Here is a 26,303-nt window from a genome sequence, read left to right as displayed (position 1 = left end):
AATTTAAAATGGATAAATAATAATTATTTATAATTACTGTCTTTATGTTATTAATAAGATACAGCGTCGCCAATCTCAAGCCTGCCTCCTAGGACGAGCTCCTCGCCGTCTTCTCCTTTTGCGATCTAGATCGGGCCAATTGAGATTTCTTCTGATGAGACGAGCGTCTCGATCTGGGTTCGGTGGGACAAAACCAGATGGCCGTGGCTGTACGGGTAGATCGGGTATTTCGAAGGATGCCGGGTCGAAATCATCCGCTCCCCGGTTTCCACCAGTCCCGAAAAAGCCGCCGAAGGTCCTCTCAAATATTCCGGTCAACGGGCCCTGTTCCGAGGCGTCGTCGGCGCCACTCGCTGCTCCTAGGGGCGGCGCGTTGGCGGAGGCGTTGAACATGTAGTCCTGGACGAACTGGGCGATGGCCTCGTTCGTCTCGGCCGGGGGCACCTCTTGGCCCTCGAAGTCCTGCGCGGCCGTCCGGCTGCTGAGCCGGACGGTCTCTTGCAGCAGCCGGTCCAGCAGCCACATGTCCTCTACGTTGGCGGCCATTAGGAAGGTGACGAAGTCCTTGAGCTCGAAGCTCACGTGCGGGGCGGCGATGAATTCGTCGTGGATGCAGGAGTCGATGGACTGTCCCGGGGTGAACTCCGTCCTGCCGAGATCGAGTGGTAATAGCCCGTCTGCCTCTCGGTCGGCCGTTAGGCTGGCGGGTAGTGCGAGGGTTTGGATGATCTACGTGCGACGCGCGAAACCGTCATGTGAGCCAAACAGGTTAATATATTTTAGGGGCAGGGGTTCGGGCGTCTTACTCTGCCAATTGCGTATTGGTTTTGCCTCAATCCGCGACTGTTGTCTGGCAGGTTCTCGGTCTCCCCAAAACTGCACATCTTGACCACCGGTATAAGTCCGTGGTCGATGTCGTTGGGCGTGAGCGCGCCGATGAGAAGGTGTGACAAGTCGAGAGATCCGTGGGCTACATTTTCTGGTTCTTCCCAGTCGATCGTGTATTCACGTCCCCGTTCACCCATGTCGTAGTGCTCGTACCAAGCCATGGCGGCGCAGGCGCGCATCACTAGCGATTTCGTGTTATCATGTCAGTCAGGGGCTCAGCTCCAGTGGCTCCAGTGGCAAGGCAGACATAAAACAACTGGTATCGACTTACAACATCGTAGCACCCGCCAGAGAAACCGGTTGGGAGGGTTTACGCCCGCCTCTCTCATCCTCTTCCGGAATTCGTGGAGGTTGCCCGACTCCATGTATTCGAGGACGATCGTGGGCCGCGACGGCGGGTCGACTAAAGAGGGTTCGGGTTGGTCGAGCACCATCGGATTCAGGTTCCAGAAGGAGTTGTTCAGTATGGAGTCCCAAAACGCGGAGGCTGACTCGTCTGCGGTTTGTTCTATTGGATCTACCGCGCCTTGTCCCGGGTCGTCGACGTCTTCTATCGGCTCTGGATCGAGTATCATATAATCTTGCTCCTCATCCTCCTTTTCCACCGTCCCCTCTTCCATTTCTGCCTCTAACCGTGCTTGCTCTATCATATCTAGGTATCTCCTCTCCTCCTCGTCGCCCAGGTGGACCGCGTTGACCACATGCTCCAGCTTACCGAAAAGCTGCAGCCAGAATATCTCGTCGTACAGTCGCTGAGGCAAGATTCCGTACTTGACGGCGACGCGGCGCTTCTCGCCGCCGCCGCCGCCGCCGAGGTTGCCGTCGATCTCGGCGAACAGGCTGACGCCGCCGCCGCCGCGGTTGGGCCGCACGCCGCGCATCGTCTTAAGGTAGCGGAAGCGGTGCCGCCACTCGAAGTAGTCGAGGACTTCGTGGTGCAGCCGGGCGGCCCGCAGGTCGTACTGCCAGTTAGTCGTCTGCCGCTTCCGCTCGAAGCGGCTGATGAGGGCGTCGCGCCGGAGCCGCCTCCGCCGCTGCTCGTCGCGCTCGTACTGCGCTCGCCGCGCCTCCACTCTCCTGCGCGCCTTCTTGAGCTGTTCTTCGCGTGTAAATTGGTCGATCACCGGGAGGCCGCCCTCATACATGGTATCCTCGGTGTAGTCATAGTCCGACCCGGACCCGGAGTCGGCCATGATCGGTCGGTCGGTCGCCGTCTGCCTGGGCGGAAAGATGTCTGTAGTGAAAAGAAGAGACTCACAGATTCTTTCTACATATCAATGCATATGAATGGTACTAGGCAGCAATACTTTTCTTCTCAGCTGCTCGTTCACCTTCTTGAGTAACGTTTGCGAAGTACATTGTGAATTTGCAACCCCTACTACATACAGCAACACGGACAACCCATGATCCATACTTTCATGGAATGTATACGAGTCAATTGAGAGTACTCGAGTTTGCGCTGCTTCCGGGTTCTTTGTTTTATCAAGGATGGCAGCGAAGACGACAAAGTTGACAATGAATGGTAAGGGTCCTCCTGAGTAACGCAATAAAACAATTGGTGGCTATGTAAGTATGTACGTAATAGGTATACAGAAGATATGAAATTGTATCGTTACATTGAACTGGGCCAATGGCATCTCAGTGCATGCCCCCGGGATCTGGAAGATCAGTATGTAAATGAATGGACAAAGTGCGAAAGGCTCAATGCAGATTTGGGATTGCTGTAAGGGGCTGTAAAGGCTTTGCGCCTGCTTTTTTTTTAGGGTGCACTTGAAAAAGATGCTCGACTGAGTCCCTAAGCGGTAAGAAGTAAATAAAGCACCGCTGAGGTCACTCAAACCGAACCCTGAATAACCGCGTCCCACAGGCCAGGCCGGACCAACCTGGAGGCAAGATTCCTAACAAACTGCACTTCAACAACAAAAGCTTGACAGTTTCTGATCCAGCGACTGGAGAGTGCCAAACTGTACCCATCGATTATCCACGACTTACTCCAAGGCCCTGTTTTCCTCAGACTTCTGCGCCAATGCTGGGTTGGGCCATTAAGAGGGGCTATCAGACCGCGACGGGCGCGTCTGATGCCCCAAGACAGCCTGAAGATGCTGGTGAGTCCGAACGCGCCTACCTATGGTACTGCTTATTTGCTGTGTTTTGGATGGCATGCTGACCACAACCATGTCAGATACCACCCAATTTGATGCCCCCGACACACCTGCACCAGTCTTCGCCGCCCGCGCCGTAAGGCATGCCATCTTTGGCACACCGGCACCTGCCACCACTACAGGCACACGACCGCCGCGTCTGCTTGCAGACACCAGGCCTAAATCGCCTCCAAAATCGCCCCCGAAACCTACCGGCATTCTTATGACCCCGGGAACCGCCACCTCACGCCGGAAGCGAGTCTCGTTCGGCCACGAAATCCAACAAAAACAGAACGATGTTCCTGCGCCGTCGCCTTCGAAACCCCCGGCATCTAAAAAGAACGACGACATGTCCGACGAAGAGTGGGAGGACGAGGATGCAGCCGATGTCACAATCGACCTGAACGAACCCAAGTCCAATTCGGGGAAGTATTGGAAGGCACAGTTCACTAAATACCACGACGATGCGAGGCAGGAGATGTCCAAACTGGTCAAACACAAACACCTCTCGCGCATGTACGCACAACAAAAAGACATCGAAAATACGGAACTACAGGAACGGGTCAAAGAACTAGAGCGGCAGGTCAATCTCAAGGACGAGGAGATCAAGCAAGCGCAGGTGCGGCCAGGATTGACGAGGACAACCAGCGTCGCCAGTGCAAGCAGCAGAGAACGCCAGGATTCGGAAAGGGCGCGGGAAACCGCCGAGCGCGAAGTGGCGCGGCTGACGACAGAAGTCGCCATGCTGAAGAAGGAGAATGAAAGCCTCCGGAAAGAGAACGAGATGATCAAGGGGAATTCCTCAGACTCGGCACAACACGTGTCCCGGACGACTTCGGCCATGACGAGCGAGCGAGCGGCGGCGGCAAAAGCCAGGGTGGCCCAGAAGCGGAGGGAGAGGGCGGCACTCCGGGCTACTTGAAAAGGCTGGGCTGATAATGTTGTAACGAGACCACGAAACCAGACATGGCCAGGCATCCAATTTGCCGGGGAGGACTTGTCGTCGACTGTACAAAATTGTATGTTTTAAGAATATAAGAGCTCAATTGCTGTGGGCTGAGATAACGCCTCATGTAAGTACATTGACTAAAAGTATGCCAAAGTTACCTGTGATACGGTGCTATGCAATTGCGGCAAGAATGATGCTTATCTGAGAGCTAGAAATTGAATGGAGGTAGGTATAACTACATGTATAACTATGCTTTCTTATACATGCAATTGTCTACAGGAACCCCTTCCTACTTCTCTAGCCTCAATTTCCAACAATTTGCCTCTACTAGGTATCATGACATTGCAGCTATGAGCTCCCAGGTCCGAAATGAGGTCAATGATGGAGATACAGCTGAACTTGAGGCCGAGATAGCGGATTTGGAGGCCCGCCTCCAATCCGCCAAGGAACGCCTATCACGACCATCACCAACACCACCATCTGCAGCAGCATCAAATCACAATACCCTGGCCAAATCCCCATCACCGCCAACCTCGTCCCACCATTTCCTCCTCCTGCTCTCCGACTCCGCCCTCCCCCTCGGTTCCTTCGCCTTCAGCTCCGGCTTGGAGTCCTACCTGGCCCATCAGCGCTCTTCCGCGCGCAGAGCAGGCCAGCAATCCCGGCCGTCTTTCACGGCCGACTTCCTCCCCTTATCCCTGTCTTCCTACGCCTCCACTACCCTCCCCCTTCGTCCTGGCCGCACACCGTGACCCCACCGCCGTCGCCGACCTGGACGACCAGCTGGACGCCGCCGTCATCTGCACCGTGGGCCGCCGTGCCAGCATCGCCCAAGGACGAGCCCTGCTGGGCATCTGGGAGCGTAGCTTCGTTTCCTCGTCTTCTTCTTCTCCTGCTAGTACCGCCGCTACTACCGGAGCGGCAGAAGAGGTGCTGAAACCGTTCAGCGCGCTCCTGCGCTCCACCGGCTCTTCATCTTCATCCACATCCACATCACCAGCAACAACAACAGACCCCCCACTCCCGCCCCCCGTCTCCGCGCACCTGGGCCCCCTCTTCGGCGCCGTGTGCGCCCTGCTGGGCCTGACGCTGCCGCAGACGGCCTACGTGTTCCTCCTGAGCCACGCCAAGGCCCTCGTCTCGGCCGCCGTGCGCGCGAGCCTCTTCGGGCCCTATCAGGCGCAGCGCGTGCTGGCGTCGCCCGAGACGCAGGCGCTGATCACGGCCTTCGTGGCGCGCGAATGGGACACGCCGCCCGAGGACGCGGGGCAGAGCGTCCCCGTCATGGACCTCTGGATCGGGCGGCACGAGATGCTGTACTCGCGCATCTTTAACAGCTAGTTTGAAAAGGAGTGGAGGGGAGCCCGCTCTATGTGGGCGATGATACATGTCTATTTTGGTGGTCATTATGGCTATGGTGGAATCAACCATCGGGTTATAGCTACGGAGCTGCAGTTACGCTAGATGTACAGTCACTGTTTGCAAGTTACCGGTTTCGATATGTACATATAGGGGCTAGTCGTACTGTACGGAGCTAGATTTTACAACTGAGCAGAGCACAGCAGTATCAATAATGGATATTCGGATTGGACCGCAATTCGAATGTTACTGAGTCTTTTTCACCGCCATGAGTTCGCTCCAATGAGACTACCTAGTACAAGCTCCTGTCTTATTTCCTCTTCGCATGGATATCAAGGCTGGAATATACATATGCTGCGTTGAGCATGTTCTTTTATGCAGTATAATACAATTAATGCTTCGCTACTCGTCATCTTCGTCATCGCTCCCGTAAGCCACCAGCGGACCTGCTGGTGCTTTTGGTTTCGCCTTCGGTGCCGCTGCAACCTTGCTACTCTGTAACGCGGCTAACGTGCTGCTCGAGAAGATTCCGTCTTCTTCCTGCTGCTGCCGTGTTGGAGGAGCCGGTAACGCCGCCATACCTCGGCCATTATAGTCCCCGTCCTGTTGCTGTTGACCGCCCATTTCGAGCATGAGCCGCTGTTGCTCGTCTTCAAGCTCGAAGCCCCGGCGCCCAATCGGGTTCACCGCCTGCGCGCCCCTGGCGTAATGTATGTCGTCGGGGGCCTCGTAGCCTTCCAGACCGTACGAGCTCTCAATTTTCCTCCGCTTCCGCGCCTCCGGGTCTCGTCCCTCGAGCTCGGCGATGAACTCGGCGGGGAGCGCCCGCCGGATGGCCTCGGCGGCCTGCTCCTCGGTGCGCCTCGCCTCGCGCGCCTGTGCCATAGGGTTGGGGTCGGCTGTGGCCCAGCGGACGTTAAGGATCTCGTTATGGTCCAGTGACTGGTGGGCCATGGCCTCCTTGGCGAACTGAGCGTTGGCCTCGTTGACGTAGGTGATGAAACCCACGCCGCGAGTGTTGAGGACGCGCACGCGCTCGACAGGGCCCCACTCGGCGAAGTGCCGGGCCACCACCTCCTCAATGTCGTCGGTGACGTGGATGCGGCCAGCGTAGATGGTACGGTTCTGTCGCATGAAGCTGCCCACACCGCCCATGTCGTCGCGGTAGTCGGAGAACTTGTCGCGACCAAAGCAGTCGACGTTGGGGTTGAACAAGTCGGTGACGGTCGGGAGCCGGTGAAGGTATTCGCAGTCCTGGCCCTTGGGGCAGATGCCGCGCGCGAAGAAGAGGCAAAAGTATGAGCCGGGGTGCTTGTCGGCCTGGGTGTAGCCGCTGTCGCGGGCGATGTTGCAGCGGCCCTTGGCGGGCGTCTTGGACAGGTACTTGTCCTCACGGTCGCCGCCCGACCACTTGTTGTACCAGATGTTAAAGATGGTGCCCGTCTGGGGCGGCGGCTCGGACGTGATGAAGTCTGGGTCGACCTGCGCGCGCGCTGGGCGCTTCTTGCGGACGACCTTCTTCATCTTCTTGGGCGCCGGCGCGGCTACCTCTGTCGACTGCGCGACGAGCGCTTGATCGTTGTCGTCTTCGGCCATGGTGTGTTTGTTGGGTGTCGATGATGCAAAAAAAGAAGATGCAAGAACGAGGCTGATACCTAGATAGAAGGCTGCGATAAACTTTTGGGTGGTCCGTGTGGATAAAACCACCTAAATTCGCGGCGCTACAGCAATAATCTTTTAGTGGTTAGCACTGTTTGGCTCGTATGACAGTGCTACAAGCTCCATGGAGCCCACTATCAATAGTTTCCATTCGTACCGATTGCCATGCAAGTATCAGGGGCTTCTTCTGATCGCACCTACCTCAGTGGATGTCGCTACTTACTTGAGCTCTTGTCCGCGATGAAGTCCGCACCAATCTGGAGGCCTGTAACGTCATGGTGCCATGTTAAATAAACATTGCTTGACTATTGCGCCATCGAGTCTCTACCAGGACCAATGAAACTGGACATGTGCTCAGAAGGAAAGTCGAGGGGTTTCATGAATTGACATGATCGCAATATTACATCTTCGACTTCCATTTCGTAGGTAGCTACCTATTTACCTAAATGTACAGAACGGGAACATTCGATTCGGGTATCGGTACATCTTCCAGCGGTCTACCCCAGGTTTTGACCCCGGGCATTAGCATTCTAGCGCTCCATGAACTGCTCAGCATGCTACGACTACGGGCAAAGCTTCCCGCCAGGAACCCCGCTGTGTGGATCTTACCTCGGCCGACTTGACATTGTACGACATATTTGGGGTCATGTCGCAGTCAGCCGGGGCAAAGCGCCGAGGTGATTGCCATTTCCCTTTAAAGCACTGAAGATCCAATTGAAGGACCGAACTAGCACTTGACAACTTCAATTCAACATTTGTGGCCTCTACCAAAGGGCCTTCACTTTGTTGTCTCCTTCAAGCAAGCTTTCATCTCCGTAGCGCCATCATGTCGGCTAAGATTCCCGCTCTCGTATGTTCGCCATTCTCAGCCCCCATCCAGATGATGGTTTGCCAGATGCGATAACTAACGATGCACTGTCCAGGTCGTGGATCGCGTGAGCGACAAGGCGAAACAGGCTTTGGATCTCGTTGCCAAGTTTGTTGAGGAAGATTGCATTCCCGCCGACCCGGTTCTCGAAGCTCAGATTGGTTCGGGCGAGGCAAGATGGGACCACCACCCTCCCATTGTGGACGACTTGAAGAAGAAGGCCCGGAAGCTCGGTCTGTGGAACATGTTCCTCCCCAAGGGCCATTACAAGGAGTCGCCCGGCTACACCAACCTGGAGTATGGGCTCATGGCGGAATGGCTGGGCAAGTCGAGAGTGGCTTCGGAAGCTGTCAATTGCGCCGCACCTGACACTGGCAACATGGAAGTGCTGGCCAAGTACGGAAATGAGGCACAGAAGGCCAAATGGCTCAAGCCCCTGATGGAGGGAGAGATTCGCTCGGCCTTCCTCATGACTGAACCAGACGTTGCTTCTTCCGATGCCACCAACATTCAGCTTAGCATGAAGCGCGAGGGTAACGAATACGTCTTGAACGGCTCGGTACGTTCAAGTGTTACCTATATTATTACCCACCCGAAACTAATCATATTGTTACAGAAATGGTGGTCAAGCGGAGCTGGTGACCCTCGATGCTCTGTTTACATTGTCATGGGCAAGTCGGACCCGAGCAACAAGGACCCTTACCAGCAGCAGTCGGTTATTCTCGTGCCCGCCAACACACCCGGTATCACAATTCACAGGATGCTGCAAGTCTATGGCTACGATGACGCGCCGCATGGACATGGCCACATCAGCTTCAAGAACGTCAGGGTTCCGGCCAGCAACATGGTGCTTGGCGAAGGCAAGGGTTTCGAGATCATCCAAGGGCGTCTTGGACCTGGTCGCATCCACCACGCCATGCGCACCATCGGAGCTGCGGAGCGCGCCCTTGAGTGGATGCTGATGAGAATCAACGACCCCAGCAAGACACCATTCAAGAAGCAACTGCGGGAGCATGGGGTGATACTCGAGTGGGTCGCCAAATCCAGGATCGAAATCGACGCAGCGCGCCTGATAGTGTTGAACGCCGCTGTCAAGATGGATGATCTTGGTCCCAAGGCGACCCTCAAGGAAATTGCCGAGGCCAAAGTACTCGTGCCGCAGACTGCGCTGACCGTCATCGATCGCGCGGTCCAGGCCTTTGGCGGTGCTGGTGTCAGTCAGGACACACCTCTGGCTAACATGTGGGCGCAGATCCGAACTCTGAGACTGGCAGACGGTCCGGATGAGGTACATCTGCAGCAGCTGGGGCGAAACGAGAACAAGCGGGGCAAGGAGGTGACGCAGAAGATTGGAGGCCAGAAGCAGAAGACGGAGCAGCTGTTGAAGCAGTATAGCGTGAAAAGGTACGAGCCGGGCATGAACATCAAGGCCCGGATGTAAGGGTATTTAGCTACGTAACGTCCATCAATTGAGTGTGTGTTATACTCCCTATCAAAGTACCTTTTCACTCAGCCCGCAGAGTTGCAGGAACGTTTACGGAGGGCCATCTCTGTCCGGGGGGTTGCCGTTCCAACGCGGCAACATGCGCGGGGATGACGGTTGGAGCTATCGGCCCTGGCACACAACCGTGACTCATATGGGTATATAGCAATGTGTATAGGGTTTTGGAGGATCGGAACGTTGCGGCGTTGGTAGGACGACATGAATCCGGCAGTCGAACAAGTCCATGTCTAGAAGTGGGTGGGTCTGGAATCCCTGTTTACCTTATGTCGCGGCCCAGTTCCTCCTGATTTGATGGGAGGGATATGACGGATGTTTGCTGGAGCGAGCCCTGTAGGGAGCAGGTACGTACCGCCGTTGCCCCTGACGACAATTGTAGCCCACCTCTATTTACATCCCCATCATCCCTAAAAAGTTGGAATTGGGAGAAAGAGCTTTTCTTTGCAGTAGTTTCATCGCATCATCGGCTAATTTGCACGGGAAGGTGTCCACTCTTTGCTGCAGCACTTTATTTACTTCTGGCCAAAGACAGAAGACCTGCTCTCTTCCAATCATCCGCACCTCACTCTGCCTTATCATTGAATACAAGTAAACCTTGAAGAGCTCCTTAAAGAACAACAGCTTCAGACCATCTCGGTTACATCTGCATCTGCAAACACTCACACCATCACACACACATATAAAGACCAGTGCCATCCCGCCACCAGAGCATCAACATCGCTTCTGCATCTCGAACCAGAACATCACCACACAAACCACACGCACGCACTTCGGCTCTCGCAACAAACCGTCGCGCACATACCATCTTCATCGGCGATACCCATATCCCAAATCAACCACTTCAATGCAAACCACAATGTCGTCCAACGTCCTCTCCCCCAAGGATACCAACAACCACATCCGGACAACCCCCACCATGGATGGCGCAAAGCCCGATGTTAAGAGCATGGAGTACCACCGCCAGGTCCTGCAGAACAAGATGGAGGAAGAGAAGTAAGTCCACACCTGCTCACCTCCTCTTCCAATGGCATGTCGCCGATCGCTGTTCCCACTCTGTCGTGATGCCACTTCCCCGCCCCCGCAAACCACATGCGCTTCAACACATAAGGATCATTCATGGCACTCGACTAACACTACGCGCCTACAGGAACAAGAAGACCTACGTCTCCCCTTCGGACAACATCATGAGCCCTTGCACAGCCAAGCTCAATGCTCTGCGCAACAAGCAGGTCAGCAAGTAAGTAAACCTCTTTACCCCTGTGATCGCCCGATGCTTGACAGCGCAAGATGCTAACGATCATTTCTCAACCATCAGGACCAAGCCTAAGTCGCTCTTCGCACAGGCTTCCGCCCGCAAGCTCTCCGACGAGAACGTCCTGGGCGCTAGCAGTCCCCCGTCCTCGCGCTAGAAAGGAAAACCACCATCGCCATTTCCTCTGCCCACTCCTTTCGCTGACGATCTTGCGAACATGGAGAGGCGGTAGGGATTGGCTGTGTTTTTCCTTTCTTTTTGGGTTTCCGCGACTTTGTTTTCGCCTAACGAAATGGGGTGGATCGGAGTTTTCCCGCAGGACTTGCGACGAGGCGTCTCTTCTCCTTTGTTTTCCTTTTCCCTTGCTTTCTACGATGACGACTATTACGATGCACAACACAGGGGCAGGGACCAACAATGCTCCCCCGAACCCTAACTTCTTGTACTTGTATTCTAGGGTAGTCGGCGCACAGAGAGATCACCGAACATCTGGCGTTTAGGGGTGAGGATTCTTGCACACAGGTATAGGTTACATATACCTATTTCGGCAGGATAGCCATGTTACGAATTGAACAGAGATGATATCATCATACTTTCTTGATTGCTTCTTAATCTTGGTGAAATTTTGCGCTCTTGCTAGATTTCTACACAACTGGCAGGCTATGTTACGGGATCATGCCTTGTAGCCGCTCACAATGTAGACAACGTCCTCGTCAGCCACCAGATGGCTCAGTCCCACCCGTTGGGGGACATGCCTCGCGCTCGCTCCCCATACCAAGGCGTACTTATAAGACTCCTTGAGCGTGCGATGGATGCGGTCGCAGACATCCTCTATCGTGCTATCCTTGCGCACAATCAGGGCCTCACTGAAGTCTGGGTCGTCGCCCTTGCGCTTGGTGTAGACGCGGATGAGGGCGAGCTCCTTCCAGCACCGGTCCACGACGTCCTGGATGCCGAGGTCGTCCTCGCAACTCATGACGACGGTGTGGGGCTCGCGAGCGAGCTTGTCGAGGAAGTCGAGCGAGACGCTGTCGATCTTGTTGTAGACGTAGAGGCACTTGATGTACTTGCGGTGGTCCTTCATGATGATATCGATGAGGTCGTCGACCGTGGCCTCGTCGTCGCGGATCAGCACCTCGCAGTTCAGCATCTTGTAGTCCTTCAGAATGTTGTACACCATCTTTTCGTCGAGGTTCTTGGGCGTCGATTGGAAGTTGATCTTCATGCCGCCAGCTTTCTTCGGTTTGAGGTAGATGTTCCTAATGAGCAAAAAGCATTCCTTTTGGTCAGTATCCCTTCGTCGATGGTGCTTTTCGTGGGGGAAAGGGGCAGCTTTGTCCAGGGACGTACGGTGGCTCGCGGTTCAGGCGGATGCCTACCGCCTCCAGCTCGGCCTCCAGCAGCGCTCTCTGTTCCGCCTTCTTCGTCGCGTCCAGCACCATCAAGATCAGGTCGCTCGTCTTGGCCGCCGAGATGACCTGTCGCCCACGACCCTTGCCCTCGGAGGCGCCCTCGATGATACCGGGCAGATCGAGCAGCTGGATCTCGGCGCCGCCGTACTCGAGCACGCCAGGAATCGCCGTGAGGGTTGTGAAGGCGTACGACGCCACCTCGGACCGTGTCTTTGTGACTTTGGATAGGAACGTCGACTTGCCCACCGAGGGGAAGCCGACCAGCGCTATTCGGGCATCACCACTTTTGCTCACGTCGAAGCCAGCGCCGCCACCGCCGCCGGCACCCGGGCCGGGCTCGAGGAGCTGTGCGCGGAGTCGGGCAAGCTTTCTGTCGGGGTTTTTCTGAGTTAGAATAGCGTCCGATTATGCCGTTGTGTCCTCTGCTTGCTGGATCGACCATGGGAGGAGCTTCTTTACCCTTTCAGGAGACCAAGATGATATTCTAGTTCAAGTCGTCAATATCGGGTTCGATCGCGGCAAAGTGGGTGGTCGCATTCACCTGTGGCCTTATTCTCTATAACCTCGCATTAGCAGATTAGTACAATAGCAGCATTTTCTCGATGGGAGCTTACTCTGTGTCCTCCTCATCTCATCCTCGATCCTGCGCGTCGTGCCGTATTAGTCTGCATTGTTCAGCGCGGGGTAGATCCGTTTCTCTCTCTTACTCCTTGATCTTCTCCGTGATGTTCACCATCTTGGCGGCTTAGCGACACAAGTCGCAGAAATACTTCAATGAACAAAAGATTGAGAAAGGGGTGAACAAAAAACAAATTCCCAAATCCGAATGCCTACTGCCTTGTCGCAATGCTGTGTATCGTTTTCGCAAACAAGCAGGATGATGGATGACGGGCAGAATTGAACGTGGGGCAACGAGGAATAATTTCACCGCTTTCCGAAAGCACGCATCGTATGTAGTTATGCCAGTAATAAGTATTTATACTGGAGTACATGAATTTCCAACTCATCACCTTACACACGCATGGATAAGTGCATCAAGCTATTACCTAAACAACACCTGGGCAGCGTTATACTTAATTGAGTCATTGCTCAGCTACTCATACCTAGAGTAGTCTAACATGTGATAATACGAGGCCCGATGTAGAAGCTGTGCCACAGGACTAGGAAATCTTGGTCCCTTGCCAGTACCTACAACAGGCAGCACTGGCTAACAGTCTGACCACTTTCTTGAACAAGCCATGATACGATTTATAGCAAGTTTTGATCCAAGGTGATCTGTTCAAGTTCGTGGCTGTACAAACACGGTATGATCTGGTTGGTCCAAAGATGGCGCCTATAACACCAAGGTTCAGGTGCTAATAGCAATGCCCATATCAACATGTTTCCCTAGATCTAAAAGCTGCTATACGAGCTCCCAGCGCCAAAGCCGGAACGAAGAAGTCGATGCAGGTGCTCTGCCTTAGACCGGGGAGGTCAGGTACAGAGTCGCTCCGCAACGCCTTCTCGTTTTGGGATACGATGCCGTCCTCCAAGTGTACGAAGGCATGACGCGAGTCCCCATGACATACCAGGCCTGGGTGCAGTTGATGAGGCGCAATTTTGACGACACGTCCAGCCCAGACCACACCATACCATCACACGCGCCGACTTCGACACCATCATTGGCGACTGTGAAGCCGTGACGGACATGCCCTGCGTCAACTTTGCCCGCGAACTCATCGAGGCCTTTCCCGAGGCCGAGGTTAGTATCAACACACGCGAGCTTGATGCATGGTACACCAGCTGCCAATCGACGTTTGAACGGTACAGAGGCGGATGGAGCGGTTTCCATAACCGCGCAAGGTCGTGGTTCTGCGCCGAGCTCTACTGGCTCCGGCGCAACGGAGAGTACAACTTTGAGAGGTTCTGGGACGGCGTCTTCCACGCTACAGTAAAGTGGCGGTATCGGGAACATGTGGCCATGGTCAAGGGGAGCGTCCAAGCGAACTGGTTACTCGAGCGGAAAGTTCAGGATGGATGGTAACCCTTTTGCGACTTTTTAGGAAAGGGGGTGCCCAAGCAAGGACTTTCCGTCTGGTAACAACCCAAAGGACTTCGACATGCGGGTGGGCAAGTTGCTGGGAAATTGCCAGCGGCGAGCAGACAGAAACATGTTGATCACTGCTGCTTCGGTTACCGCATTGCTAATTGCCGGCTTCAGGGTAGCAAGAGGGCTCACGCCCCTCCATGCCTGAGTGCGAACTCGCCATAGATTCTCGGAGTCGCGAGGCAGAGGAGTATTGTTAGTAGTTCAAGTCGGTATTGAAAGAGGCCGAACCGTTCCGTTCCTCGGTCGTCCTATGGTAGCAGATGGACGAACGAGTTTAGAAGAAGTCCGGTAGCGGGAACATGCACCAGCTTGAAGCAACTATAATATCCAAATTGCTGGAAATGGTCATCGGCGATATCGCACATATGGAGCAACTTGGATCAATAAATTTCCATGTGCAATAGCGGGAAGAGATGCGACCAACTACATTACCTAACAGCCGGTGTCGGAGTCGGGGAATCGGCACCGCTAAGATCATTATTTTTTTTTCGTCTGCTTCCGCGGGATGATGTCGCCGGCCAGGGAAGAAGAGTGGGAGTCAGCCGGCAGCGGAGGAAGGACAGAAGCTGGCTTTGGTGCGAGGTCGAGGACTAGTGAAGTCTTTTACTCGACGATTTGCCATGTTGATTTGGTTCCTGAAACTCGGGCTCGACGAATCAGAAGCCGATGATAAGGCTCTGTCTACCGGACAGGGATGGCTTGAGCGGCAATCCACGCTAGAAAGCCGCGACAGCGCCGACAGCCCACGCTAGAGCTGAGATTGGGCCTCAGCTCAAGGCAACTCCGTCATGGTTCCCGAACTACGACGTTCTAAATCCGAGGGTCCAAGTCCTAGCAGACCCATCCACCGTTTTAATTCAGATGTCTTGCTGTAAGTTAATCTGCCCCCCGACGAATCCATCGCCGGAAACAGCAAAGTAAGCTTGCATAGATCTACAGTAACCTCCGTCCTAGCTGCTAACTCCCGGGTGGTGATGAATTGTGATCAATGGAAATACGTCGTAGCCACGCAGGTCACACCCAGCTGTCAGATAAGCACAAGTCTTGACGCAACACCATGACTGATATCAAGCACCCATCCTAACCCATGTGGGCGTATTGACCCCCAAGGGCGTTTTGGCAGCCCAAGATGACGAAGGCGATGCCGCCAGTCACACAGTTGACCCCCATACGCCATCATCGGCCTGCCCATCCACTCCGCAGCGGCAAGGGTTGAGAAGTTTACCCAAATAATCCCGATGAGAATATACCCCATCTATTGCTAGTACCCGCTTGATCCACGACTCTGGGGCTGCTGGGATTTATCCCCCAAAGTAGTTTTCGTGAAGCCGGGTCAGCCATGTGGGAAAGCGCGGGAAGGCTCGAAGGGCACCCAGCTTGGCGCCGCAGTCGGACTTACCATTGCGACTGCCTTCAAACAAGAGAGAGTATAGGTACTGCATTGAACCGTGTCCATAGCGAGCAAGCCTTTCTTACTTAAGGCGCCTCGATTCCACTTCATACAAGTCCTTTCATCCCATTCTTCTCTTCTCCAAATCAACTCCAAGCAGATATTAGCGAACCAAGTGATACCACTACGGCTTGCGCTCTTGTTCATTCTATCGTCACTGGAACATCACCACATAAGGCTTCCCATCATCGAGAGAAGACCATGTCTAACCTGCCCTCCGAGCCCGAGTTCGAGCAGGCCTACAAGGGTGAGTTCATCGCCCCATCACTGGCGTGTATCCATTCTGACTTGGCATGAAGAGCTTGCGAGCAGTCTCGAGAACAGCTCTCTCTTCGAGAAGAACCCCGAATACAAGACTGCGCTGAAGGTTGTGTCGATCCCGGAGCGCGTGATCCAGTTCCGTGTTGTCTGGGAAGATGACAATGGAGTTCTGCAAGTCAACAGGGGCTACCGCGTCCAATACAACTCGGCGCTGGGTCCCTATAAGGGAGGTCTGCGGTTCCACCCCACGGTGAACCTGTCGATGTAAGTGTGATGATGAGCAGATCAGAAAAGCAACGCGCATATTGCTAACAACGTCCCGCACAGTCTCAAGTTCCTTGGATTCGAGCAGATCTTCAAGAATGCCTTGACCGGGCTGAACATGGGCGGCGGCAAGGGAGGCGCCGACTTCGACCCCAAGGGCAAGAGTGATAATGAGATCCGCCGGTTCTGCGATTCTTTCATGCGGGAGCTGTGCAAGCACATCGGCGCTGAGACTGACGTCCCTGCCGGAGATATCGGTGTGGGCGGCCGTGAAGTCGGCTACATGTTCGGAACCTACAAGAGGCAGCGGAACAAGTGGGAGGGCATGATCACCGGCAAGGGTGGCAACTGGGGAGGCAGCTTGATCCGACCCGAAGCTACGGGCTACGGTCTTGTTTACTACGTGGAGCAGATGCTGAAGTACGCCGGCAAGGGCGACTTCTCCGGAAAGAGAGTGGCCATTTCCGGATCCGGCAACGTCGCGCAGTACGCTGCGCTCAAGTGCATCGAGCTCGGCGCCACCGTTGTGTCGCTTTCAGACTCGCAGGGTGCCCTCGTCGCCGAGGGCGATGCCGGCTTCAAGCCCGAGGACGTCGAGGCTATTGCCAATATCAAGCTGGCCCGCAAGCCGCTGACGGCGTATGAGCACAAGGGCGCCTTCAAGTACATCGAGGGCGCGCGACCCTGGGTCCACGTCGGCAAGGTCGATGTCGCCCTGCCGTCTGCTACCCAGAACGAGGTGAGCGAGGACGAGGCCAAGACGCTTGTCTCCAACGGCTGTCTGTTCATCGCCGAGGGCTCCAACATGGGTTGCACTCAAGAAGCCATCGATGTGTTCGAGGCGGAGAGGAAGGAGAAGGGAGGCGAAGCTATCTGGTACGCCCCGGGCAAGGCATCCAACTGTGGTGGTGTGGCCGTATCCGGTCTCGAGATGGCTCAGAACAGCCAGGTAAGGCTTCACCCCTGACTACTGCAAATTGTGTGTGTGCATGGTGACTGACTTTATACCTTCTTTTAGCTTATGTCATGGACCCGCGAGGAGGTTGATGAGCGTCTCAAGCTCATCATGCAGAAGGCATTCGAGAACGGCCTCAACACGGCCAAGGAGTACGTCGAGGCGAAGGAGGGTGAGCTTCCCAGCTTGGTGGCAGGCAGCAACATTGCTGGCTTCGTCAAGGTCGTACAGGCGATGCACGACCAGGGCGACTGGTGGGAGTCCATGTAAGTTGGGGGCATAGGTATGGAAGGGACCATTGGCGAATCAGGGCCAGGGGAAAAGGAGTCACGGGGAGTTGCCGACTTCCAGGCAACCGAAGCCGGGTTTAGGCAAGAAGGCTATGGATTGTTATTAGTTATTTTGAGATCAGGTGCGGCGAATAGACATATACCCTCTTTCCAAATGACTTCAGATTCGCGTCGACCTGATGTACCTATGGTGACATCGGCCGAGGCGCATACCAGTAGCGACAGTAACTATCACGCCATGCCATATTGTTTGCATTTCGTACGTACAATGTTCAGCTTGGCTATTACAGCGTCTCGATCCTTTTCATGTGATCTGACATATTTCCTGCAGAGGCAACATGGGCAGAACCAACAGCCAAGCAGCCAGCTCGTAGTCATCCGGGATTAGGGCAGTTAAGGCAACGGCCGTTGTGTCAGACAATGAGGACCGTTCTCCCTGCGCTCCTTCTCGGTAACGACTAGCTCAACGGAATGGCATGTTTCACTTGCGGTCTAGACGATCCAGACGAGGGTACTGGTCGATATTCGAGCCAGCCCCGTTCAGCCTTGTCCGGGCACGGGCTCGCAATTGGCTTTCAGACATGTCTCTCATCCAATCGGTAGGGATTGAGGGCACCGGTTGGCGGAGGTGGCAGTGCTCTCACATACGAGTTGATAGTTATTTCTCCGACTATGACGGTGCTGACGGTAGACTCTTAAGGTAGTGAGGCTGCTTACGGGGGTGTTCCTGCGGTTACATCGAATCATCGCCCGTTCCATATTAATGAACCAATCGAAGATATCCCAGCTGAGGTGCGACTGTCATTGGCATGCAAACGATGTGGCCTGCAGCACAGTTCTCGGCCTCTTCGGGGGCGGCGGCGGTGGGAGAGTGACTGCAGTGCTGCGTACATACATATACATACTGCATACTGCATGTCACTCACGTGTGTTTCTCCGAACGACATTGTATCAGTACTATGCTCTGGGGGCCAACTAGATGACCTAATGCGTATCATTCTTTGGATATCTCACCAAAGTACACGTCCCAACTACGAAAATCCGAAGGTCATATCGGATGTCCACGCCAAATCCTTCCCGGAAGACTTGGGCCGGAATCATTCCAGGGGTTCCCGTATGCTGACAAGGTTCTGACATGGGTTCGCACGTTTTTATTTCGTTTGAATTACTCGCGGCCCACTATGGCGCACTCTGCGTCTGGACTTCGGGAGGGCAAGGATGATGATGGGACGAATGGGACGGACGAGCCACCGCCGCGCCGCCCAGTCTCCTGCGCCAGTGGGAAGGTGTCTTATTAGGCCACGAGGAGCTGAGCAAATGGGACTGGGACCCCACTGTGCCGGGATGGAAAATGAAGCCTATACCCATCACCGTCAGCCTTACGAGCTACAATTCTTCCGGTTGCCCACGAGGTTGTGTATGTTTGCTAGATTCCTGCCACTCTGGGCCAATGGCGGTAGTTATCTCTTGGATACGGCATCTGCTGACATGGCCATGATCCTGCCGAGCCCTCACATCGGCAGTAAGCAGAGACTCTGAGACCGACTCGGCTTCTTCCAGCAGCCAACAGGAGCCCGGGTGGCTATCCCGACGTCAGACGGCAAGCCTCTAATAATAAATGCAACAAGGCCAATCATGTCAAAGGCATTGTGGACGATGGTGGATGATGGGCTGGGCGCAGAAGCCGCACGCACAGCCTCGAAAGCAAACCAATGGCGCACACAACGTTGCAGTTGTTGCGTGCTTATATGATCAACGGCCGCTGACAGCGCACATGTCGGTGAATGAAATTGGCTGGATACTGCGCTCAATCGTACGGCTTCGTTCATGTGTCCCATCCGTGCCTCTCTGGCGCATAGATGTACACACATGCAAGGCAAGGATGAGCAGCATCTCCAGTCTCGAGTCATCACAATCCATCCCATTGTTCTGCCCATTCTAATTGTACCTACCTCACTCGCAAGCGAATTTGGGGAATTGGGGTATGAGCGCACTTGTTCCGCACCCAATTCGTTCAATGACCAATCAGCGACGCGGAGATAAGAGCTGAAGAAACGACTATTGGGCCCGAGGCGCAGCTAACTGGGGGGCCCTGTCTGTGCGTTTGTTTCTAGCGAAGTTCCCCTCTCGGTGTCGGGTCTGCATCTAGTGGTATTCAGTCTTATTTTCCTTTCTCTTTCTGCTGTCAATCCCGTCCCGCTGGCTTGGGCCTCGAAAACCTATTTGCTGCTAAATGCAGGCACTGCTGTCGAACATCGGGTCTGCCCGTCTCGCATTGAGCTCTCCTCGAAAAGGGCATGTTTTAGAAACGGCAATGTAATTCGTCCTGGCCGATGCTGTGCTTCGCGGGCGCAAGCTAAGGTTACCATGCCACGCTGATATGCTGTCGTCATTGTAACACAAACACTATGCCCATTGTCGACTTAATATAGTCGGCGAATAGAGTCCATCTCTGGGGAAATACAGATGGTCCAACAAAGGCCAGGTACGAAAATGGTGCAGTATCGTTGTGCCAAGCCAACGACATTGTCTCTGCCTAAGCTGACTGATCTGCCATCACGACTACCGCTTGTGGCACTCTGCCTACTCGAGGAACTTCCGCAGTTCTGCGAAGACGCCGGGCCTGCATTCAATTTCTGGCTAGTCTTGCCCGCATCTGCATCTTCTCTCTGTCTTTGGTCGCTGCCTGGCAAAATATGTGATTTGAACAATTGCGATCTCGTTGGCCAAAAGTACATGGTGGCATCCCTAAGTCTCGGCCCCCAGCCAGTCAGGCCCGACATGGGTGTCTTGCAAGTGCTTACTTACGGTAGGGTCAACACTTTTTTCTTCTTTTTTTGGACGTGGAGAATGCAAGTCGGGCTACTGGCCACTCAACGACGATCTCCGACTTTTAGTTTTCAGCCCAGCCTCAGCACCCGAGAGGGCAAGCCGCTGCGCCCAGCTCCAAGATGACCTAGCTGATGGTAGTTCGCACGGGTCGCGGCAAGTCAGAGAGAGAGCCCTTGGCCGTTGAACGCTCCTCCTCTTTCCTACTGTAGGTTATACAGACCCGCCCGTAAGGTCTGCGCCGGTTACCACATATGATCGTATATGAAGCCATAAGGCCCCCCCAGTGAGGTTAGGCCGCTCCACTCCAGGATACCTACCACCTGTGTGACTTATTCGGCAACATACTTATATAGACACCTCGATCCTCTTTCATACTCGAGCCGTTGCTGAGCGTACTACTATATTGGCTGATAATCCCATTCTCGCGGATTCCTTAGCACCATACTTAGTCCTATAGCAACGGGCCAAACACTGTCAGGCACCAACGCTTAGCAGCACCTAGCTTCACTTAGCTGCTTTGGTTTATATAGTGGTATAGTTCACTATACTATAAGCCTGATACGAGAGACCACCACCATGGCTCCCGGCGCCCTCGAGCGAGCGGAAACGGAGCCATTGCCGCCCACCAATGGCACTGGCCAAGGCAATGGCCACGCTGCTGCCGACACAAACGGCATCAGAAAACGATTCGTCAATGGTATCAATGGTACCGCTAGCACCAATGGCACAACCAATGGTGTCCAATCGGCGCAAGCCTCCCCAGAACACGCAGCCGAGTCCCGCCCTAGCAGCTCCCGGCACGACAGCAGCACCACCAATGGACGATCGCCGTACGAGCCCCATCCCAGCCCCCGGGGTTCGCACCGCATCAAGTCCTTCGGCATCCACCAGGACGACGCCGGCGGCCCGTCGGGGGCGTACGCACGGATCCGGTCCTGGGGCGACGAGCGTAAGGGCGCCGCGTTCCCGCGCCTCTCGAAGCCGTTGGAGCTCATGCGCAGCTCGTACGACTGCGTCGTGATCGGCTCAGGCTACGGCGGCGGCGTGGCCGCCTCCCGCATGGCCCGGACAGGCGAGTCCGTCTGCGTGCTGGAGCGGGGGCGGGAGCACTGGCCCGGCGAGTACCCCATCGACACCGACGACGCCCTCGAGCAGGTCCACTACTCGGGCGAGTTCTCGCCCGGCTGGTTGCCCAAGAAGGTGGTCAACGGTGGCGATCCGACCGGCATGTACCACCTCATATTTGGCAATGGCCAGAACGCCATCGTCGGCAATGGTGCGTCCCTTATATAATCCTCCCCCAGCGAATTTCCGGTTATCTAACTGACTTATCCCTGATCTAGGCCTTGGTGGAACCAGTTTGATCAATGCGAATGTTTACCTCGAGGCGGATGAGGAGACTCTACGCCAAGAACAGTGGCCCGAGGAGATCAGGAGTAATCCCAAAGGTCTTGGCCAATGTGAGTACCGCCTTATCCTGATAATGCATGGGCAAGGCCGATGAGTTGTGTCTCTTGCATTGCGATACCAGCCCCTGTGCTAACGAAGCTTCGATTTTTAGACTTCCAGATGGCCGAAGAGATGCTGGAGCCAAAGGAGTACCCTGCCGATTGGCCCGTACTCCCGAAGCTTGAACTTCTTAAGAAGCAGGCTGAGCATCTCGGCATGAGCGACAAGTTCAGACGGGTTCGACAGACGACCCGCTTTCAGAACGGACCAAACCGAGCCGGTGTTGAGATGTCACCTTCTGCGCTGACAGGCCAAGATGCCACGGGTCTTAACGACGGGTCCAAGAACACGACCCTAGTCACCTACATTGCCGATGCCTGGAACTGGGGCGCCGAGATCTTCTGCGAGTCCGAGGTCCGCTACATCACCAAAGCCCCCAACCGAGAAGGCTACATCATCTACTTTGCCTGGCATGGACGCAACAGGGGTCACTTCAAGGCTAACCTCCATGGTGACCTCATGTGGGTGCATGCTAAGAGGGCAGTCTTCCTCGGCGCTGGTGCCATCGGGACTACTGAGATCCTGCTCAGAAGCAAACAAATGGGGCTTGACATGAGTGATCAAGTTGGTCAGAACATGAGCGGCAACGGTGACATCTTTGCCTTTGGGTAAGTGATACTATAAGTATAATCAACGGGCAGTTTGCTAACATAGCTAGATATAATACGGACCATGAGGTGAACGGCATCGGACGATCCTTCCCGTCACCATACCACCCTATTGGCCCATGCATTACCGGCATCATTGACAACCGGCATGGACACAGGAACCCCCTGGACGGATATGTCATTGAGGAGGGCACCGTGCCCAAGGCGCTCTCCCCCTTCTTGCAGGCAATGCTGGAACTACTCCCAGGAAGCGTCCGCGTAAACGACCGCTCGCTTATTGAACGTGTACGGGGCAACCTTGCTCGCGTAGGCAGCCTCTTCCTGGGCCCCTACTACCGCCAGGGCGCCATCGAGAGAACCCAGACCTACCTTGTCATGTCGCACGATAGCAACCAAGCCGTGTTAACCCTCAAGGACGACAAGCCAGTGCTCGAATTCCTCGGTGTTGGCCGCAGCGATCACGTCAAGCAGCTGAACGAGGTTTTGGCCAAGGCAACAAGAGCCGCGGGAGGCACCTTTGTACACAACCCGTTCTATGCCCTGATGGGACAGCAAGAGGTCACTGTGCATCCGATCGGTGGTGCTTGCATGGCCTCCGATGGCACGGGCAGGACTGGTGTCGTTAACCACCGCGGTCAAATATTCACCGGACAGGGAAAGGAGACTTACGAGGGCCTCGTCGTCACGGATGCCGCTGTGATTCCTACCGCCCTCGGCGCGAACCCCTTTGCTACCATCACCGCTCTTGCCGAACGATCGGTGGACCTCTACGCAAAGGCCACGAGGCTGGTGGTCGACAACCGCAGGAACGGTATTCTCGACCTGTTCAGTTCCCCACGCTTCGCGGGCGATCACCTGCGAACGAGCGAGACGGACTCGGACGACGAGGATGCCAGCATCTCGTCGGCCAGGACCGTCATCAAAACAGCGGAACGCCTCAATGACGCCGGGTTTGGCTTCACCGAGGTCATGTCGGGCTTTGTTCACTACGACCATTGGAAGCAGGACGCTGCGGGACTGGATACGTACGATCTTGCCGCACGGATTGCCGAGTCGCGGTGCGAGTCGGCGCGGTTCTTCCTCAGCGTGCAATCCTTCAACACCAGGTCCATAATCAATGATCCAGAACACCGCGCCATGCTCACGGGCACGTTTTCGTGCCCAACTATTCCAGGTTCTCCTTTCATGGTCCAACGCGGCGGCTTCAACCTCTTCAAGCAGTTCCTCGACGCCCCGGGTACCAGGAACATGGTGTACAACTTCGACATGCGCGGCGTCGATGGCACTGTTCTTCACTTCCGAGGATACAAGGTGGTGAACTCTTCCGTGGCCCTCTCGCCGGTACAGTTCTGGAAGGCCACCAGCACTCTATATGTGACAATCACCAAGCCCTACTCCGACAACGAGTCTGAATACGAGGAAGGGCCCGACGATGTCACCAATCGCGGCACAGTCGTCGCAAAGGGCATCATGCGGATTCAGCCTGCCGACTTTGCCAGCCAGATCCTGACCATGACGCCGACCGGCAGTGGCCTGTGGCGCAAGGCTATCAGTGCCACAAGCTTCTTGACGTACTTCACGCGCAAGTCCATGTCGCTTTTCATGGCGCCTTTTACGCCACTGCAATATCCTACTCAGAGCTACCAGGGATTCGTTAACGAAACTGTCCCTCAGGTAACGTACAAGATTGTCGCCGAAGACGGCGTCGCCACCCGGATGCACATGTGGGAGCCGACGCACATCATCGGCGAGCCCAAGAATCTGTTCATGATCCCCGGCGCCTCGGTGGACCACCAAATCTACGCCCTGCCCACTATCCGGTACAACGCTGTCAACTACTTCACCCGGGCAGGGTACCGTGTCTTTATCCCCGTCCACCGCATCGGCGCCCTGATGGTGGCTCAGAACAACTGGACCACGTACGATGCCCGCCTGGACCTAAGGGCCTGCCTCGAGATGATCCGCAAGGAGTACGGCGAGGACAAGATCTACGCCATCGCGCACTGCATGGGCAGTGTGGCGCTGTCGACAGGTCTGCTTGATGGCAGGATCCCGGCCGCGTGGCTCGCCGGCGTGACATGCAGCCAGGTTTTCATGAACCCCATATGGAACGTCATGAACATGATCAAGATCATGGCAGCCCCTATCCCGCTAGACAAAGTCTACAAGACCATCGCGGGCAACTGGTTCTCGTGCAGCACGGGGCAGGACGACAGCTACGTCCAAAAGGCGCTCAACGAGATGCTGCGGCTGTGGCCCGACGAGCGCAAGGAGCTGTGCAACAACGCGTGCTGCCACCGCGTCAGCTTCACCTACGGCCGGTGCTGGAACCACGAGAACCTGAACGAGGCGACGCACCGGCAGATCGACCGGTTCTTCGGGGGCGTCAACATGACGCTGCTGCACCTGCTGATGAAGCAGGGGTCCGAGGGCGGCGTCATGGCCAACGGCCCGCTGTTCGAGCGGCTCGACACGCCGGACAACATCCAGCGGCTGCGCGACCTGCCCTTCTACCTGTTCGTGGGCGGCGACAACGCCGTGCTCTCGCCCCGGTCGACGGAGCGCACGTACGAGGTGCTCTGCGACGCCTTCGGCACGCGCGACACGCGCGACAACAAGGGGCTCCAGTACAAGCGCCGCGTCGTGCCCAACTACGGCCACCTCGACTGCTGGATGGGCCGCAACGCCTGGCGCGACGTCTTCCCCTTCATCCGCAAGGAGGTCGATGACGTCATGCGCGGCGAGGACTACGTCTTCGAGCAGCCGGAGGACCAGTTCAAGAGGATGGTGGATGCGGGCATGATGCACTAAAAACGGAGAGATTTGTTTTCTTATTATGGTCTGGTATCTATCTGTACGGAGTATTTTGGAGTTTATTGCTGTTGTTGGTTTTGGCATATCTTGCTTGGGAGGGATGTCCGGGGGCTGGCAGGACTGGGTTGGATTGGAGTTGGAACCGGAAACATGTTCGATACCCTCGGTTTTTGAAAAACTGTCATTTCTGCTTATATATCTCTCTCATCTTAGATATGGTATCTTAGAAACTCAGCGTGTGGATTTATCTCAGTATCTACGATTTTATGTTTTCCTCTCATTGTCCGCGAGTTACTACAATAGACAATACAGGGCAATGATAGGCACGCCAAGAAAGACAGAAGATCATCCCTGCATTACCCCAACTTACGTACCTAGGCTACCAACCAACCCCGTTCGGTTCTGATCCTCGGGTAACACCCGCGTGTATTGGTATGGATAAACCAAGTGGTATCATACTTTCCCTTACATGAACTATAGTGGAATTCTTACTGGTAACCGTAAACGACAGCAAACTTCAACCCTATCTATATTAGCAAAAATGTACGAACATGATACAGAGACCCCTGAATTCCACTACTTCAACTCCATACCCTGGTGCGCTCAGCACCTGCGGGGAACCAACCTGATAGCACGCCCGCCTTCGAGCCGGACGGTGCAGCCGTCGGGCGAGAATCTCTTGTTCGGCCGCACGCTCAACACGGCGGAGACCATCCCGGCCATGCTGGAGATCTTCAGTAACAGCCCAAGGGCTGCAGGTGGCGACGAAGACAACAACAACAGCACCACCGCCGGCCTCATAGACAACCTGAAGTGGCTCCTGGCCCTCGGCCAAGGCGTCAACGGCTACCCGGCCACGCTGCACGGCGGCATCGTCGCCGCCGTCCTCGACGAGGCCATCGGCGGGCTCATCCCCGTCAACCGGGAGCGCCGCCTCATCCCCGAGGGCGACCACTTCACCGCGTACCTGAACACGCAGTACCGGCGGCCCGTGCCGACGACGGCGGGGGCGCTGCTGGTGCGCGCGCGGCTCGTCCGGGCCGACGTGGCGCGCGGCAAGTTCTTCGCCGAGGCCACCCTCGAGGACGATCAGGGACGGTGCTGGCCAGCGCCGAGGCGCTGTTTGTGCGGGCGAGGGGGGCGAAGCTTTAGTTGGGGGAAGGGCTCTCTTGGACGATTGGTAATTCCAACGGGGATGACGG

At 55.4% G+C, this 26,303-nt stretch overlaps 11 protein-coding genes across 11 annotated transcripts; 8 read left to right on the top strand and 3 right to left on the bottom strand.

Moving 5' to 3' along the window:
• Nucleotides 1-75: 75 nt before the first annotated feature.
• Nucleotides 76-2,081, bottom strand: PG985_001276 (uncharacterized protein; the record flags this gene model as incomplete). The annotated part of the gene is made up of 3 exons (XM_066821045.1): nucleotides 76-729; nucleotides 807-1,069; nucleotides 1,160-2,081. 3 exons carry the CDS (start codon nucleotides 2,079-2,081, stop codon nucleotides 76-78), a joined length of 1,839 nt encoding a protein of 612 aa, XP_066691924.1.
• Nucleotides 2,082-2,914: 833 nt separating this feature from the next.
• Nucleotides 2,915-3,951, top strand: PG985_001275 (spindle pole body formation-associated protein-domain-containing protein; the record flags this gene model as incomplete). Its single annotated transcript, XM_066821044.1, has 2 exons — nucleotides 2,915-2,993; nucleotides 3,071-3,951. 2 exons carry the CDS (start codon nucleotides 2,915-2,917, stop codon nucleotides 3,949-3,951), a joined length of 960 nt encoding a protein of 319 aa, XP_066691923.1.
• Nucleotides 3,952-4,328: 377 nt separating this feature from the next.
• Nucleotides 4,329-5,319, top strand: PG985_001274 (uncharacterized protein; the record flags this gene model as incomplete). Its single annotated transcript, XM_066821043.1, has 2 exons — nucleotides 4,329-4,560; nucleotides 4,625-5,319. The coding sequence occupies 2 exons, from the start codon at nucleotides 4,329-4,331 to the stop codon at nucleotides 5,317-5,319; spliced, it is 927 nt and encodes a 308-aa protein (XP_066691922.1).
• A 420-nt stretch (nucleotides 5,320-5,739) lies between these two features.
• PG985_001273 (pre-mRNA-splicing factor CWC2) lies at nucleotides 5,740-6,933 on the bottom strand (the record flags this gene model as incomplete). The annotated part of the gene is made up of 1 exon (XM_066821042.1): nucleotides 5,740-6,933. The coding sequence occupies one exon, from the start codon at nucleotides 6,931-6,933 to the stop codon at nucleotides 5,740-5,742; it is 1,194 nt and encodes a 397-aa protein (XP_066691921.1).
• An 889-nt stretch (nucleotides 6,934-7,822) lies between these two features.
• PG985_001272 (uncharacterized protein) lies at nucleotides 7,823-9,305 on the top strand (the record flags this gene model as incomplete). Its single annotated transcript, XM_066821041.1, has 3 exons — nucleotides 7,823-7,846; nucleotides 7,920-8,423; nucleotides 8,481-9,305. 3 exons carry the CDS (start codon nucleotides 7,823-7,825, stop codon nucleotides 9,303-9,305), a joined length of 1,353 nt encoding a protein of 450 aa, XP_066691920.1.
• Nucleotides 9,306-10,221: 916 nt separating this feature from the next.
• On the top strand, nucleotides 10,222-10,774 carry PG985_001271 (uncharacterized protein; the record flags this gene model as incomplete). Its single annotated transcript, XM_066821040.1, has 3 exons — nucleotides 10,222-10,358; nucleotides 10,513-10,602; nucleotides 10,681-10,774. 3 exons carry the CDS (start codon nucleotides 10,222-10,224, stop codon nucleotides 10,772-10,774), a joined length of 321 nt encoding a protein of 106 aa, XP_066691919.1.
• A 516-nt stretch (nucleotides 10,775-11,290) lies between these two features.
• PG985_001270 (uncharacterized protein) lies at nucleotides 11,291-12,765 on the bottom strand (the record flags this gene model as incomplete). The annotated part of the gene is made up of 3 exons (XM_066821039.1): nucleotides 11,291-11,876; nucleotides 11,968-12,399; nucleotides 12,737-12,765. 3 exons carry the CDS (start codon nucleotides 12,763-12,765, stop codon nucleotides 11,291-11,293), a joined length of 1,047 nt encoding a protein of 348 aa, XP_066691918.1.
• Nucleotides 12,766-13,547: 782 nt separating this feature from the next.
• On the top strand, nucleotides 13,548-14,052 carry PG985_001269 (P-loop containing nucleoside triphosphate hydrolase protein; the record flags this gene model as incomplete). The annotated part of the gene is made up of 2 exons (XM_066821038.1): nucleotides 13,548-13,561; nucleotides 13,650-14,052. 2 exons carry the CDS (start codon nucleotides 13,548-13,550, stop codon nucleotides 14,050-14,052), a joined length of 417 nt encoding a protein of 138 aa, XP_066691917.1.
• Nucleotides 14,053-15,769: 1,717 nt separating this feature from the next.
• Nucleotides 15,770-17,312, top strand: PG985_001268 (NADP-specific glutamate dehydrogenase; the record flags this gene model as incomplete). Its single annotated transcript, XM_066821037.1, has 4 exons — nucleotides 15,770-15,815; nucleotides 15,868-16,093; nucleotides 16,157-17,042; nucleotides 17,112-17,312. Coding segments are annotated over 4 exons (1,359 nt in total), but the record flags the coding sequence as incomplete, so codon positions are not given.
• Nucleotides 17,313-20,746: 3,434 nt separating this feature from the next.
• Nucleotides 20,747-25,098, top strand: PG985_001267 (glucose-methanol-choline oxidoreductase; the record flags this gene model as incomplete). Its single annotated transcript, XM_066821036.1, has 4 exons — nucleotides 20,747-21,446; nucleotides 21,514-21,630; nucleotides 21,732-22,287; nucleotides 22,338-25,098. 4 exons carry the CDS (start codon nucleotides 20,747-20,749, stop codon nucleotides 25,096-25,098), a joined length of 4,134 nt encoding a protein of 1,377 aa, XP_066691915.1.
• Nucleotides 25,099-25,642: 544 nt separating this feature from the next.
• PG985_001266 (uncharacterized protein) lies at nucleotides 25,643-26,285 on the top strand (the record flags this gene model as incomplete). The annotated part of the gene is made up of 2 exons (XM_066821035.1): nucleotides 25,643-26,199; nucleotides 26,264-26,285. 2 exons carry the CDS (start codon nucleotides 25,643-25,645, stop codon nucleotides 26,283-26,285), a joined length of 579 nt encoding a protein of 192 aa, XP_066691914.1.
• Nucleotides 26,286-26,303: the final 18 nt, after the last annotated feature.

The sequence above is a fragment of the Apiospora marii genome (genome assembly GCF_038362585.1).
Source record: "Apiospora marii strain CBS 49790 chromosome Unknown utg000001l_segment0_segment0, whole genome shotgun sequence".
In the NCBI taxonomy this organism is placed as follows: Eukaryota; Fungi; Ascomycota; class Sordariomycetes; order Amphisphaeriales; family Apiosporaceae; genus Apiospora; species Apiospora marii.
Note: the sequence above shows the minus strand (reverse complement) of the source record. Positions and strands in the feature narration are given on the sequence as shown.